Below are 14728 nucleotides of genomic sequence, written 5' to 3'. Positions count from 1 at the left end.
ATGACCCACCTCCAGCAATGCCTGCTCCAGCTCAGACCCCCAGACCCCCCTCAGGCCCCTCTGCTTTGTCACCTCCCACCACCCTTGACCCCTGCCTCCAGGAAAGGCCCGAGGTTGGGTGGCAGGTTGGGGAGCCTGGATGTGTCCAAGGGTGGGGTTCTTCGTTTGCTGGCCCCAGGTGGCTGCCAGGAGGTAAGGGAACCAACCACAGAAACTGGCAAAACCACTGGAAAATAGGAGATGGCCCTAAACGGGATGTTCTGAAGAGGATGTGGCCGCAGCTGCCCCACTAGGAGAACGCAGTACGTTAAGTCATATGCTTGCTGTAACCACAAGTGAACTTTAAAAAGCGCTTAAGAGACACATTCTCGGAAGAACTGCACCGAAATGTTACACACTGGCTAATATGAGAAAAAGAGATCACTCCTGTCTATCCCTTATCTCCTTTGACGAATACTTATTACTTTCATTTTTTCTACTTCTAATCGTTATTTTCCAACGACAAATGCAAAATAAGCTCTAGTAAACAGACTTGCAGAAGAGTGGAAAGTAGAAGCGCTCCCTATCTTTCCCTGCAGAGGGCGCCACCTTTAATTGCTGCCTGCATTTGCACACTTGCAAACTCCCAGCAATGAGGACTTCGTTTTGAACCTAGGGAGCCACCTGAGACCAGCACTCACGCAAACCACTTTTTCACTTAAGTCACCAGGAACGTCTTTCCAAGTCTGCATGCATAGATTTACCTGGCGCTGCTCTTTCATGAGTACAAAATGTTTTAAAGATGCCAAGAAAGGAGACAGCAAAGAAGAGGGGCCCACAAAACCTACGAGCCCTGCTCATGACTCTTCCATGGCCCCAGCCCTCCTGGCCCCGTGCCTGCAGCTCCCTGGGGCCACTCCGTGCACTACTTAGCTCAGGGAGGGGGTGTCACCCACCCTCCAGCCCTGCTTGAAATCTGCTCAACGGAGCACGCCACCCTGGGGGTCTCCTGCCCCTCCACACCCCTCCCCAGGCAGGCAGCAGGCTGGGGGCTCACCTGGGCGAAGCGGCGGGCCCGCCTGCTCGCGGCAAAGGAGTAGGTGCTGGGCAGGCGCAGGCTGACGGGCAGCACAGACACGTTGAAGTGGAGGAGGATGACGCCCTCCCCCGGGCCCTGGAAGTCCGAGTCGTTGACCAGCACGGCCAGCTGCACGGCCCGGCTCTCCGAGATGGGGAGGCTCCGGTTGAGAACCAGCCCTGAGGAGGGTGAGGGAGGGGGTGTGTCTGTGTGGACGGTACACGGTGATGATGGGTGGGGGCCCTGCAGGTTGGGACCACTGTCCCACGCCGCTGCATGCCTCCTCCCCAACGCACTCCCCCCACACACGTGGAAACGGGTACCTCTACCCACACGGACACAGATAACAGACCTGGCAGGAGGCATTAAGGTAGCACTACTATTTGAAAGTAGTGCGCCGCTGTGCTGAGCTGGGAGCCCAGAAGACCCTTCTCAGCTGGGAGGTAACCTTGGGGGTGTGTGTGTGTGTGTGTGTGTGTGTGTGATGTGAGTGTGGGGTAGGCCACACAAGGTAAAGAGCCGCGACCACCAAGGCCCTGGGAAGACTGTGCTAGCCCCTGGGAACTCTCAACAGCACCAGCCTCCTGTGGACCCTTGGATTCCACAGGCCTCCAGCACCCGGGAGCTTCCACGCTTCTGAGCACCTGCCGTGTGCCAAGGCTAAGGTTTTAGTTTAGTGGAGACAGAAAGGGGGAGGGGAGGCTCTGGTGCACATGGCACCAGAGTGAGTATGCAGGGGCAAGGATGACGTTTTCCCTCACACAGGACAGACGGCTTCAGAGGCCTGGTGGGGGAGGGGAGGATGAGAAACAAATAGGATCAGGCCAGCCAGAAAGGGGTAAAGGCACCAGCGATCCTGGGTTCCCCAGAAGCAGACCCCCAAACAAGGACCCAAGTGCAAGTGTGGTATTTGAAAGGTGATGCTAGAAAACACGGGCCGGAGGGCAGGGGAGGGAGGCAGGGAAGCTTGAGGATGAGTATGCCCCATCCGGCAGGTGAGCAATGCGGGCACCTGGAGCTCAGCCCTGAGGGTGGGCGCATTCCAGGAGCCAGACAGGACAATCATCGGGGAACCCTCCGACTCTAGGACACTGAGCTGCTATTGTATGGATACATCAACCCCTTGTGAGTAGAGAGTTGCTGGTGGGGGGAGGGGGCAATAATAACCCCTGGGCACTCGGGCACCTGGGAGGTGGCAAAGCAGGTGCCAGGGGCCAGAGGGAGGCCTCGGTGATGACATACGTGTTGCAGTGAGTCCTGGCGTGGCCAGCACGGGGAGGTGTTGTGGTGTCCTGCCAGGGTCGGCCTCAGGACAGTTCATGGAGAGGACAGCCTGCGAACACCCACCAAGGTGGCCCAGGCAAGCCCAGAAGAGACAAAGGCTGGGAGGAGGAGTGGAAGGGGCGGCTGCCTGGTGCTCAGAGGGCCAGGACAGGCGTCTGTGTGTGCAGGGTGCTGCCCCGTCCAAGGAGAGTGGGCCGCCGGTTCCCCAGGGGGCCCAGCCAGGCCACATCTGGCCTCTCTTACTGTAGTCATGCACGGTTGCCCGCACAAAGCTGCCGTTGGCCTGGGCCAAGGTCTCGTTGGGCGAGTGCTCTACTCGGAAGGTCTGGAGGGCCCAGGCATCCCCGGAGAGCAGCGTGCTTGTGTACCGTCTCAGGAGCTCCCCGGATGCTGGCACCACATCTGCATCGAAGACACGTAGTGTGGCCACAACAGTGCCCTGCAGAGAACAGGGGGTGCCAGTTAGGGCCCTTAAAGTCAGAGACCGTGGGAAGGCACGTGCCCCACGAGTGGACCAGGTGTGTGCAGTCAGAGCTGGCTCTAGGGACAGACTGACCTGGGTTCAAGTTCCCTGGGGCCCCTAGTCAGCCTGCCCCGGTCACCCTTCCTGGGCCACTGCAGCTCACCTGCGCAGCAGGTGTGACAGGCATCTACAGATGCCCCATAAGGATGGATGAGAGCACATGCCCTGGTGCTCTGTTGAAGACCTCATCTAGGTCCCCATAGAGCAGAGCAAGCATTCCTACTCTTCCCTGAGTAAACCAGGCCCCACAAGGCAGAGGAGTTAGCTCAGTGCCATAGAGTGACAGACAGCAGACCTGGGATCCAAGCCCAGGTATCCACAAGAATGCTCTCCTCCAAGCATCTTTTCTTTTTCTTTTTTTTTTTTTTTTGCAGTAAACGGGCCTCTCACTGTTGTGGCCTCTCCGGTTGCGGAGCACAGGCTCCGGATGCGCAGGCTCAGCGGCCATGGCTCACGGGCCCAGCCGCTCCGCAGCACGTGGGATCTTCCCAGACGGGAGCACGAACCCGTGTCCCCTGCATCGGCAGGCGGACTCTCAACCACTGCGCCACCAGGGAAGCCCTCCTCCAAGCATCTTAATGCTCTTCTCCAAGTCTCTTCTGTACACCAGGCTGGAGAGGGTCACGAGGAAGGTTCTGAGCAAAGTCACAGGGCATCTCTGCTCTCACTGCTAACCAGGCTCCCCAATGTCACCACCAGGGGGTCCTGCCAGGCTCGTGAGACATTCCCCTGTGTCATGTGCTTTCCTCTCCCCGGCTCATCCGCCAAACCTGCTCAGAGAAGCAGGCAGTGACAACATACTACGCCCCCACCCTTCCATTGCTCCTGCTGGCCTGCCAGCTGCAGGACAGCCCGAGGCCCAGCAGGTGGCAGTCACGCTCCACCTGCATGGACCAGAAAAGGGTGGGGCCGGGATGGGGCGCAGGGAGATCCCTGCCGATGTGAGCCCTGGGGCCCCGCCCGCGGCGTCCGACACAGACTGGGCACTCAGGGCCCCCGGCCTCCCAAGGCAGTGGTCAGCTGGGTGCCGGTGGGGCTGGCCTCCTCTCTCCTCCTCAGCTGTCCTGGACACCGACAGAAAACCCCGACACACAGACTGATGGACAAATGAAAGACGAATAGCTAGATGGACGGTCAGCCACATGTCTGGATGGCTAGACGAACCGCTGAACAGACCGAGGAATAAATGACGGATGGAGGAATCCAGACACGGAACAGACAGACACCAGACAAGCACCAGACAAACGGACAGGCACCTCCTTCCGCTTGAACTCCACCACGGCGCTGGCGGTGTCGACGCCCCCAAGGAAGCTGGGCGCAGAGTCGTCTTCGTCGTACACGGTCACGGGGAAGGGCACCATCACCTCCTCCTCACGCGTGCCGACGCGCACCGTGCACGTAGCCACCAGCTCATACTTCTCCCGCTTCTCGCGGTCCAGGGCCCAGCGCGTGCTCACCTCCAGGCTGTCCACAGCGCAGCGGAAGGGCAGACTCTCACCTGCGCACCAAGCAGACCAGGAACCCCGGGCTGACCCCCGGGCTGGGGAAAGGGTGAGCTGCCTTCCTCAGGGGCCCACCGGGAGTGGCAGCACGGGAGGGGGCCCTGTGGATGGAGCTGGGGTGCATGCTGGCCCTGGGCCCTGGCCCCTCCTCGGCTCCACAGTGGGGCACGGCGCTCCAAGCACAGTTTGCAGTGAAGACTGTACCCTGAGTTTCACTGTGGCTGCAGCCTGCACTGGTACTGATGGGAAACAGAGGGACCGGGACCAGGATGCCTGCATCAGGACCTCAGCCTGATCACCTAGGAGGGCTGCGCACACCCCTTCACACACCTTGCCTCTGCTGTGGGGAGGGCTGGCACCAGCTCAGCCCAGAGATTCAGCTCCCAGCATTTGCTGGTTTCTGAAAAAAAAAGATTTAGGAATTTTTTTTTTTTAATTATGGAAGTGGTATGTGCTTATTTTAGAGAATGTGAGAAATAAAGCTATTCCACCACTTGGAAACAAACATGGTGGACATCTGGTGTGATTTTATATTAACACACAAGTATTTCTGACTGCCTGGTTTGAATCCCTGTCCTATACACCTTCTGGCTGTGTGGCCCAAGGCTGGTGGTTCTGTCTCTCTGTGCCTCAGTTTCCTCACCAGAAGAGGAGATAATGAAGACAAAAGTGTCTGTTCCCTGCCAGACACTGCTGTACGTTCAGTGACTCACGTGTCTTCCCACAACCCGGTGAGGGAGGACCGGTAACAACAATACACTCTTCAAGCCAGGCCTGTCCTGGAATTCATCCTCCAGAAATGACCCAGAGAAGGGGAAAGGCTGAAGGCTTGAAGAGCAACACTGACCACCCCACAGCCAAGCACGGGAGGGCTGTCAACTCCACTCAGTGGGAAATCACATCAGAGCCACACATTACATGTGAATTACACATGTGGGAAATGCTTATCATGCAAACATGTCCCTCTATTGTTCACGGTTACAAAAAACCCTTTTTTTTTTTTTTAGCAAAAAAGGCAGCACGCTAAATCATACACTTGGCCGGCAACTCTGCACAAAGACATCTATCCCTGCTGCAGGATAAATGAAAAGATGCTGGGACAATGTGAGTGACTACTTTCCTTACGCTACTGAGATTTTCTTCAACATTATTACCGTGTGTATGCCGTCAACCTGGTGTGAATCCAGGTTCTACTTACTAGTAAGTCCAGCTTGTAAGTGTCCCTTTTGAGTCCCAGTTCCTTGCCTTTAAATGGTTTAATGGCACCTCAGCTGCCTTCTCTCACCTCCACTGGGATCCAATTCCCTTCCCCTCCCCACATCTGTGCTCTTGGCCTCCCCAGGGCCATCTTGTGGCAGGACCATCTTGTGGCAAGGTCCACTGTCCTTGTGGCTGCTCAGGCGGAATCCTGGAACCACGCTTGGTCCCTTCTTTCTTTCAACACCCCACGTCCAACTCACCAGGATATCCTGCAGGATCCTTCTTCCAAACAAGCCCACAGCTCGCCTGCTTCTTGTTGCCCAAAGGTTTCCACCCTCACCCCAGACCTCATCCTCTCACTCAAGGATTTCTCCTGCCTCCTAATTTGTTTCTCTGCTTGCCCCTAAACCACCCACCCCCAATCATTTCTAACACAGCAGCCAGCTCTTAACGGTAAGGTATGTCCTGTCAATGACGCCCCCTCCCAAACACCTTCCATGGCTCCCCAGTCCCTCGGCAGGAAGCCCTGCCCCCCACTTGGAACTGCTCCGCCCTCAGCAGCCTCCGCCCTGCCCTGCGGTTCACTGCACTCCAGCTACATGGGGCTCCCACCTTGGTGCTCTTGAAGGGGCTCGCCCTGCTTGCCTCGCACCCCTCCCCTTTGCTCCAGTGTCCCCTTTTCCCAGCCATCTGATTTGAGACAGTGGTCTTCACCACTCCACACCCTCTCAGCTTTACGTCCCACCTAGTCCCTTCAGAGGCCACCCGATTTCCTTAGCACGTGTGTGTGGTCTCCATCTCCCACGGGATGGAAGCTCCAGGCAGGTGGGATTTTGGCCTGATGCGTTCGCTCTCTCTTCCTTGGTCCCCAGAACAGTGCCTGGCCCGTGGCAGGCGTACATGAGATACTCGTGGACTTCTGAATGAACGGATGATGGGGTGGTGCAGAGTAAACTCGACGGCTTGTGCAGAGGGACTGCAGTGCCGTGCCTAGCACTCAGCAGGCACCGAGGAAGGCTCCACGTGGCGGGCACTCACCTCCCAGAAGCCTGTAGGCTGCGCTGACGTTGGGGCAGAGGAACTGCACAGGGAGCAGGCGGAATTGGTGGAAGGTGCCGGGAGGCCTGTTCTCCCTAATGCGGAAGGACAGGCCCATCTCGGGGAAGCAGAGGTCCCGGGGTTTGAGGGCACCGCAAGCCGGGAAGGAGGCGTTGATGATGGAGAAGTACACTCGGGCACAGCCTGGCCACTGGCACTCGCCCTCACGAAGGGACGTGGGCGACAGGAAGACCTGGAGGTAGACGGTGAGCAGCGGGAAGCCACCGTCTGCAGAGAGAGAAGTCGTTAGGCCCGCCGGGGTGTCAGCCACACCTGCCCAGCGGTGGGGAACGGAACAGGAAGGGGAGGGGGCAGGAGCTCGGGGCTGGGGCAAAGTCCAGTCCTCACCAGGGTCCACAGGGCTCCTCTGGGCTCTCTGGCCCGGCCGCCACCTCCTCGGGGTGCCTCACCGGCCCATCTCCCTTGTTTTTTAGGTCTCAGCTCAAATACCCTTCCTCAGGGAGGTGCCCTGAGCCCTGGGTCCAACACCAAGTGGAGAGCTTCCCCAGGGAGGGCTCTTGCCCCGCCCCATTCCCCAAGGCAGTTCTTTTTTTAAAAAAAAAAACACTTTCATTTATTCTATTCTATTTTTCTATCTTTGGCTACGCTGCTTGCGGGATCTTAGTTCCCCGACCAGGGATTGAACCCGGGCCCTCGGGAGTGAAAGCACAGAGAGCCCTAAGCACTGGGCTGCCAGGGAATCCATGTCCCCACCCCCGCCCCCCAGGCAGTTTCACTGTCTTCGGAGACACAGACTTCCCCAGCACCTAGAGAGGGGATTTCTGGCAAGTTCCAGCATGGAGGCACCACAGCAGCTCCCCCTCCAACTAGTCTGGATCTCAGCTGGGGTCGGGGGCTCTTCCAGGGCCCTCTATCTCAGCCCTGGGGAAGTGGCTGCCCCTCACATCTGCTCCTCCCGTATTCATTCGTTCTCTGTGCTTCTTACTAGCCTGTCCTCCATTGCTCCAATCTCCTGCTGTGGTTAATAATTCTCTATACAAACTTTCCCTGTTCAAATTACTGATTTCTCTCCTGACTGGACCCGACAGGTACCCGAGGTCACTCTCCAGTCACGAACAGAACAGGCCTCCTATGAAACTCAGACCCTCAGCAGATTCCACTCTGGCCTCCACCCCAGTGGCCCTGGTTCTTCAAGTTCCCCACTGGGGGCTCGAGATGCAGACGGCGGCAACTAAGTGTGTGCGGAACCAAGACCTATGTCAGGTGCTACCTCCTCCAGGAGCCGCCTGGGGTGCCCTGACGGGGGGCATCTTTACTTGCGGACCCTGGCTTCACTTGGCAGATGGGTGCGGTCATTCTGCCCCTGCCAGGTGGTGCCGCCCACTCTGTGTTCCCAGGCATGCCGGCTGTCTCAGCGCACACGGGGGCTCAGGGCTGGCGCGAGGGTCCAGGGAGGCCATGTCTACGGTGGAGGGGCTCAGAGGGGGGCACTACTGGGTGTGTGATCGCCATTTAGTGCCACAAGGCACAACTCTGCTCCACGACCCCTGCTCCCCACAAGTCCCAGGGTCCCACATGGCCTACGCTCCAGCTGGGACCTCTGCTCTGAGGAGTTGGCCAGGCCTTCCTCCCTGCTCCACTTCCATCTCTGGCACCAGGCCCAAGTCCCTGGTAGGTGTCAAGGGCAGCTTGCTGCTGACAAGTGGCGCAGTGGTTAAGACTCTGTGCTCCCAAAGCAGGGGGCCCGGGTTTGCTCCCCGGTCAGGGAACTAGATCCCACATGCATGCTGCAACTAAGAGTTCGCATCCCACAACTAAGGAGCCCACCTGCTACAACTAAGGAGCCGGTGAGCCGCAACTAAGGAGAACTGCGAGCCACACTTTCCGTGGGAACTGCTGCTTCTCCAGCAAGTTGCAGACCATTTGCTAAAGCAAGATCTTGGGATTTTTCTCCTCTTAACTCCTCTCTCACAACCCCAAATCCTTGTTAACCCAACTGGAAAAGGCATCTGGATCCTGCATGGACAGAGCACCCAAATCCTTCACACGGGTTCTCCAAAATCCAAACAGCCTCAGAAAGCCTAAGGGTCATCAGTGGTCCCCAAGCTCACCCTGGCTCTCTCACTGGCTGCGCACAGAGGCAGGCCAGCCTCATCTCACTCTCTCCACTCTCACACAGCAGGGGCCGTAGGGGAAGCCACCCTCGGTGTGATGTGTGCTGCGTGAGGCTAAGGCGAGGGCGGGGGTGGGGGCAGTGAGGTGCGCAGGGGTCAGGGCTGCTCCCTTACTGCGGATGCTAAGCTTCTCCCAGGAGCTGTGGTCCAGGCTCCGGTTAAGGTAGAGAAGCCCCGTGTCCTCCTGGATACGGACCCAGTCGTTCTCGTGCAGCCGTGTGCGGTAGGCGCCGTAGAGGTGCTGGCCCAGGCGGAAGCTGGGCACCTCCTCGGGGACGTCCTGCAGGGCGTGGACGTAGAGCAGGGGCATGCCGGCCGGCTGGTCCACGTACAGCCTCTCCCAGTAAGCATCCCTTGAGAAGTAGAGTCCCAGTGGGGCTGCAGGAAGCAGGGAAGCACATGAGGGAGGGAGGGAAGGAGGGAGGGAGGGAGGGGTGATGACGGTGATGACAGAGCCCAGAGCAGGCCTCCTAGGCAGACCAGTATTCCCCAGCGGTTTTATTTCACAGTATTTTAAATTGGAGTATAGTTGCTTTACAATGTTGCATTAGTTGCTGCTGTACAGCAAAGTGAATCAGCTATATGTATACATATATCCCCTCCTGTTTGAATTTCCTTCCCATTTAGGTCACCACAGAGCACTGAGTAGAGTTCCCTGAGCTATAGAATAGGTTCTCATTAGTTATCTATTTTATACATAGTATGCAAAGTATATATATGTCAATCCCAATCTCCCAATTCATCCCATCATCCCCCATTTTACATTTTAATAATAGATTCTTTGTGGACTAGAAAAGAAAACTTCACTAATTTAAAATTCTGATCTTAGTAGGTCTTTCTCATCTGCAGTCCTAAGTACATCAACACACAATTATCTATATAGCTAAACACTAGCTAGGGACCTCCCTGGTGGTGCAGTGGTTAAGACTCTGTGCTCCCAAAGCAGGGGGCCCGGGTTTGCTCCCTGGTCAGGGAACTAGATCCCACATGCATGCTGCAACTAAGAGTTCGCATCCCACAACTAAGGAGCCCGCCTGCTGCAACTAAGAAGCTGGTGAGCCGCAACTAAGGAGAACTGCAAGCCACAAATAAGGAGCCTGGAAGCTGCAACTAAGACCCAGCGCAACTAAATAACTAACGAACTAACTAACTAAATAAATATTAAATAAAAAACACTAGCTGAAAGGACACCGCTTTAAAACAGAAAAAGGAGGAAGTGAGGCAGCTTAAAACCGTTGCAAAATCGCTCTCAATTACCCAAGTTTGATAAGCAGGTGAACCACTCAGCTGGGAGTTCACCCAGACTTCTGAACAAATCACCTGGAGCCAGAGTTTTCAAGGGTACAGGATGCTGCCAGACAAGCAGGGTAGGCAGGAGTCACCAAAGACGAACAGAGCACTAATAAATCTTTAGCTAAAGTCAATCACACTCCTACCATATGACCCAGAAATTCCACTCCATTTATCCAAGAGAAATGAAAACATATGTCCATCAAATGACTTATTCACAAATGCTGGGGTTATTCACAGAGCCAAGAACTGGAAAGAGTCCAGATGTGCTCCAGCGGGTGAAGAGATAAGCAAACGGTGGTCCATCGGGGCCACTGATACACATGACAGCCTGGACGGATCTCACAGACATCCTGCCAAGTAGAAGGAGCAGCATGAAAGAATCACATGTCATGGCTCCAGACTGATTTTAAGCGACAGAAATCAGACTGGCTACCTGCTGGTGGCGGGGGAGGCAACAGACCAGGAAGGGCAGGAGGCATGTTCTGGGGAACATAAAGGCTTTGTATCCCGATATGGGCGTGGCTCACACAGGCACATCCACTGGTTAACAGTGTACAGCCAAGATTTATGCACTTCAACCTATGTAGATTCTGCCGAAATTGATCGCCAAGGGACTGGGGGTAGAGCTGTAAATGCCACGAGGAAGGCGGATGCTGACCATGGCTGCGCTGGGTGAGCCCACGCTACTAACTCTGTTGACTTTGTGTATGTTCAGCATTTTTCATCACAAGAAGTTTTATAAAATAGTAAGAATTTTTTAAAAGGTGGATAAATGGGCAAGCAATGGTTAAAAAACCTGCAAGTGCTTAAAAAACCTACTCTACAAGGCACAAAAAAGTACCAACGCACAAAGCAAACATGAGAAACACTGTACTTTTGTGTAACCGGTTTCTCCTTTCCATCGGTTTGTTTCCACCTACATCCCGCTTCCCTTGCAGCCATGGGGGCGAGTGGCCGGTCCTCCGCACGAGCAGAGGAACCCTGGGTCTGCCTGGGCCCTTGAGGACTCCCTTGGGTGTGGCAAACAACCAAGTGCCAGGTGAAGTCAGGTGAAAAGAACAGGCGAGACCTTTTGGATCCCAAAGTGATAAAACAGTAAGAAAACTAGAAGGCTGCTTGCACTGAGGGAGGTTTCCCAAGGATGACCTCGAAGGCAGCCAGGCTGGGAATGCCAACTTGGAGGGAAGTGTGCATTCGGTCCTGCCAGTCCAGTGCCCAGTGTGGGTGCTGCCCTGCCAGACAGGCCTGGACCACAGAGCAAGGGTGAGAGGGCGAGAGCAGGAGAGAAACAGAGGGAGAGAGAGGGAAGGAGTGGAAAGAGAAAGGGGATCAGGTGAAAGGGGGAGAGGAAGGTGGGGAAAGAGAGCGATGCTCTGGCTAGAGCCAAAGGCCTGGCCCTGCACACCCCACACTAAAGACAGAGATGGAGGGAAGGGGGCTGCACGCCTGGTGCTGACCTACTAGACCTTCAGAAATCTGCTCCCTAGGAGTGCTGTCCCTGGAGTGGGACCCAGAGTTACTGGGCCTCTGCAGGTGCGGTACAGGGAAGGGCAGGCTAGGACCTCCAGGAGCCAGCCCTGTGCCCTGAGAGAGGCTCTGTGCCGTGGCCTTCCTGCCCTGCAGCCTCTTGGGGGAGGATCCACCCCAGAGCATCACACTGCCTGCCATCCAAGGCGGAGGCCGCTCAAGGAGCCGCAGAAAGAAGTCATGCCGGGGAACTCTGGGGAGGGAGAGCTGAGACACTGCTTCCCCTACCCTGGGGTCTCCCTGGCAGAGACCACCGGCAGGAGCTGCCCACACGTGGCTGAATGCCACCCTCCTGTCCCCACACCCTCCCTACTGGCCCAAGAAGACACAGGCTGCCCCGCAGATGCACTCAGGGCTGACTTCTTTGGGATTTAGTAGCTGATGCCCACAGACAGGCAGGCAGCTCAGAGGGCTGTGTCAGCCCCAAACGGCCACAGGACTGGACTCTTCCCTGCTCCTGTTAAAGGGCAGCCAGTGGCACCGGCTCGGAGCAGACCTTTTGCAAGCTGGGCACACAGCTAGGATTCACTCCACAGGCTCGAGCTTCCCGGGAGAAGCTCACAGTTTGGGGTCCCAAAGAGGATCCTGCAACACTGCTCATCACTGTTCATTTGAAAAGATCTTCTTCCAATTTATGACTTACATATTGATTTTCTTTTTTAACGTCTTCATCACTGCTCTTGAGACAAAGGCAGGACTACTTCCTGTGGTGTCTCCTCACCCAACAGGAGAGGAGAGTCACCCAACGGGAGGGGAGGGACAGCCGCAGGGGGGTCCCTGATGGGGCTCGTCCCCCACTAGGAGCGTGCCGGAGCCCCACCGCGCCGCCTGGCAGAGTAACCCCTGGTCTGTGCTCCCCACAGAAATCAGACGGGCTCCCAGCCTACGGCAGCACCCTGCCTGGCCCGGGAAGGCCGAGTCTGGGAAGGCAGGCTCAGAAGGGGGATGAGAACCAGCCACAGCTCTGCTGCCCCAAGACAAGGGCCCGAATCACGAGCAGCAGCCAGGCTTCCTTTCCCTCCAACCAACGGTCCACGAAGGCTACGAGTCAGAGGCTCTAGTGGGAGCTCTGGGGTGGGGGGTGGCCAGGCAGGGGGAAGGACGCTGCTGCTCACTGGCCCGCGGACAGGAGAAGGGTGGGTCTCCCTTCCCTCTACCGCTGCCTTCTCCAGAGGACCTGGCCCGCCGCCTCACAGCGGTGTGGTGTGCAGTGAGCGCAGCCGGCTGGACCGGCAGAGTGCAAGGCCAAGCCCCCCCGGCCCTCACACACACACACCGACCCTCCATTTTCTTTGCAATCCCAGACGGGGGTGCCAACGGGACCACTGCTTTGCAAACAGACACTGAGGCGCGAACAAAAGAAAGCTGTCTGCACACTCAAGGGCACACACACAGCCAGCCAGAGAACTGGGATTCGGACGGCAGTCCCTCCAGCAGCACACCCCTCTCCGGCCTGCTCAACCCCACTTCACAGCGGGCCGGGCCCTGCCGCCACCGTGCCCGCTGCCCCGCTGAGCCCTGCATGGTGACCGCAAGTCAGAAACACCAGCCTGCAGCGGAAGGCGGTCCCCGAGGGCTCACCTTCTCCTGGGAAGCTTGCATTCCTGGCCACAAAGAGGATGAGAGACTGTAACTCCCAGTGGTTGACAGGGTGGTGGTGGCCTGGTGGCAGCCCAGGCTTGTGACACCACGCTAGGTGGGAAGGGGCTCAGCCAGGGCCAGGGCCGCCGGTGTCCTCCTCACCCTGGCAGACAGGCGCGCACCGACCGCTAGTGATCTGGGATGCTGCCAGCGGGTCCCGTCTCACAGAGCTGCAGGCAACTCTGCCGGTGGGGAGCCCAGGGTGGATGTTGGTCCACAAGACAGCACACCGCCAAGGGCAGCCTGTGTCTGCCAGACCGCTAGGCCACCAGCTCTCCGTGGTCTGCCAGACCCCTCCGTGGAGAGGTGAGGTCTGCGTTCCTGGCCCCCGGAGTACCAGCGACAGTGTGCTGTGTGACGACTGAGCCTGTGTCAGGAGAGGAACACAGCTTCTGCCGGCTCATCCTCTGGGGACACACACACATGCACACACCCCGTCCCCGGCCCCGGTCAGCTGTGCAAGAACCAGCTGCCCTTGGAGCCACCAGTGGGGGGACCTTACAGATGGGTCTTCTGTGGCGGGGGGGAGAGGCCTGCCCCACCTGCCAGGTAGGGAGGAACAGATCCAGAACGGGGCTCCTCCTCCGGGGCCCCCTGGAGTGCATGCACTTTCAATGGTCCGGGGTCTGGGAGGTAGGAGGGGCCCGAGCTCCCGGGAGCCCCTACCTCCAAGCTGGTCCAGTCCCCACCATACAGACCACATGTGCAGGAGAGAATGGGCCTTGTCCGCTCTCATCTCACAGAGCCAGGCCCTACGGGATCCGTGTGGGGCTCAGTCTGTTGCTGCCTAAAAGGATTTGTGGGCTGGGCAATGCTTGTGAGCAGAAACAGACTTAAATGCATTTAAAATGCCTCCCAGGTGGTCCCTGCTCAGGGCACGGCTGCCTTAATCTCCTCCTTGTCACAAACACTTTTAGATGGAAAAACACATGCTCTGAGGTGGGGAATGAGGACGTGGGTGCAGGGCTGGCCTCAAGGGAGTGTAGCCTGGGGAGACCACAGGACCCCGTGCTTGGTTTAATGCCCTGCTGTCACTGTCCTGAAACCCTTCAAAATTCTAGAACAAGGGGCCCACATCTTCATTCCACGCTGGGCCCCACAAATGATGTGGCCAATCCCGGTGGGTGAATGAGGAGAGCCTGGGACGGGTCGTCGCAGGTGTCCAGTTTCGTGGGGCTGTGCAGCCTCTGCAGAGTGGTGGCCTCCTCTGGACCTCGCTTTCTTCAACTGTGAACAAGAGAAGGGCAGGCTGGGGAGAGGAGGAGCAGCCTTTGCACAGGTTCATATTGTACAAAACTCTCACTTCGGATTCACAATCACCGTGCGCAAATCCCTTCACTGCCCCATTTCACAGGTAAGAACACTGAGGCTGGGAGGTGAGAAGCTTTCCCAAGGTCAAACAGCTGGAGATTCTGCATCTCGGGGTTTGGTACAATGGCTAACAAAGTGGTGGTGGAAGTCAGGATCA

At 57.2% G+C, this 14728-nt stretch overlaps 1 protein-coding gene across 1 annotated transcript in view; it reads right to left on the bottom strand.

Annotated features, from left to right (window-relative positions):
* Positions 1–14728, bottom strand: part of RET (ret proto-oncogene) — a 93874-nt gene that overhangs the window by 31643 nt on the left and 47503 nt on the right. Inside the window, 5 exon segments of the mRNA XM_089898412.1 lie at positions 1037–1236; positions 2585–2780; positions 4121–4362; positions 6605–6892; positions 8914–9177. Of these exon segments, the coding sequence (XP_089754538.1) occupies positions 1037–1236; positions 2585–2780; positions 4121–4362; positions 6605–6892; positions 8914–9177 (1190 nt within the window).

This window comes from Delphinapterus leucas, chromosome 16, assembly GCF_059928025.1.
Source record: "Delphinapterus leucas isolate spDelLeu-1000000601 "Yukka" chromosome 16, BTC_Dleu_Yukka2, whole genome shotgun sequence".
NCBI classification, from domain to species: Eukaryota; Metazoa; Chordata; class Mammalia; order Artiodactyla; family Monodontidae; genus Delphinapterus; species Delphinapterus leucas.
This window is presented reverse-complemented; position numbering and strand designations above follow the sequence as displayed.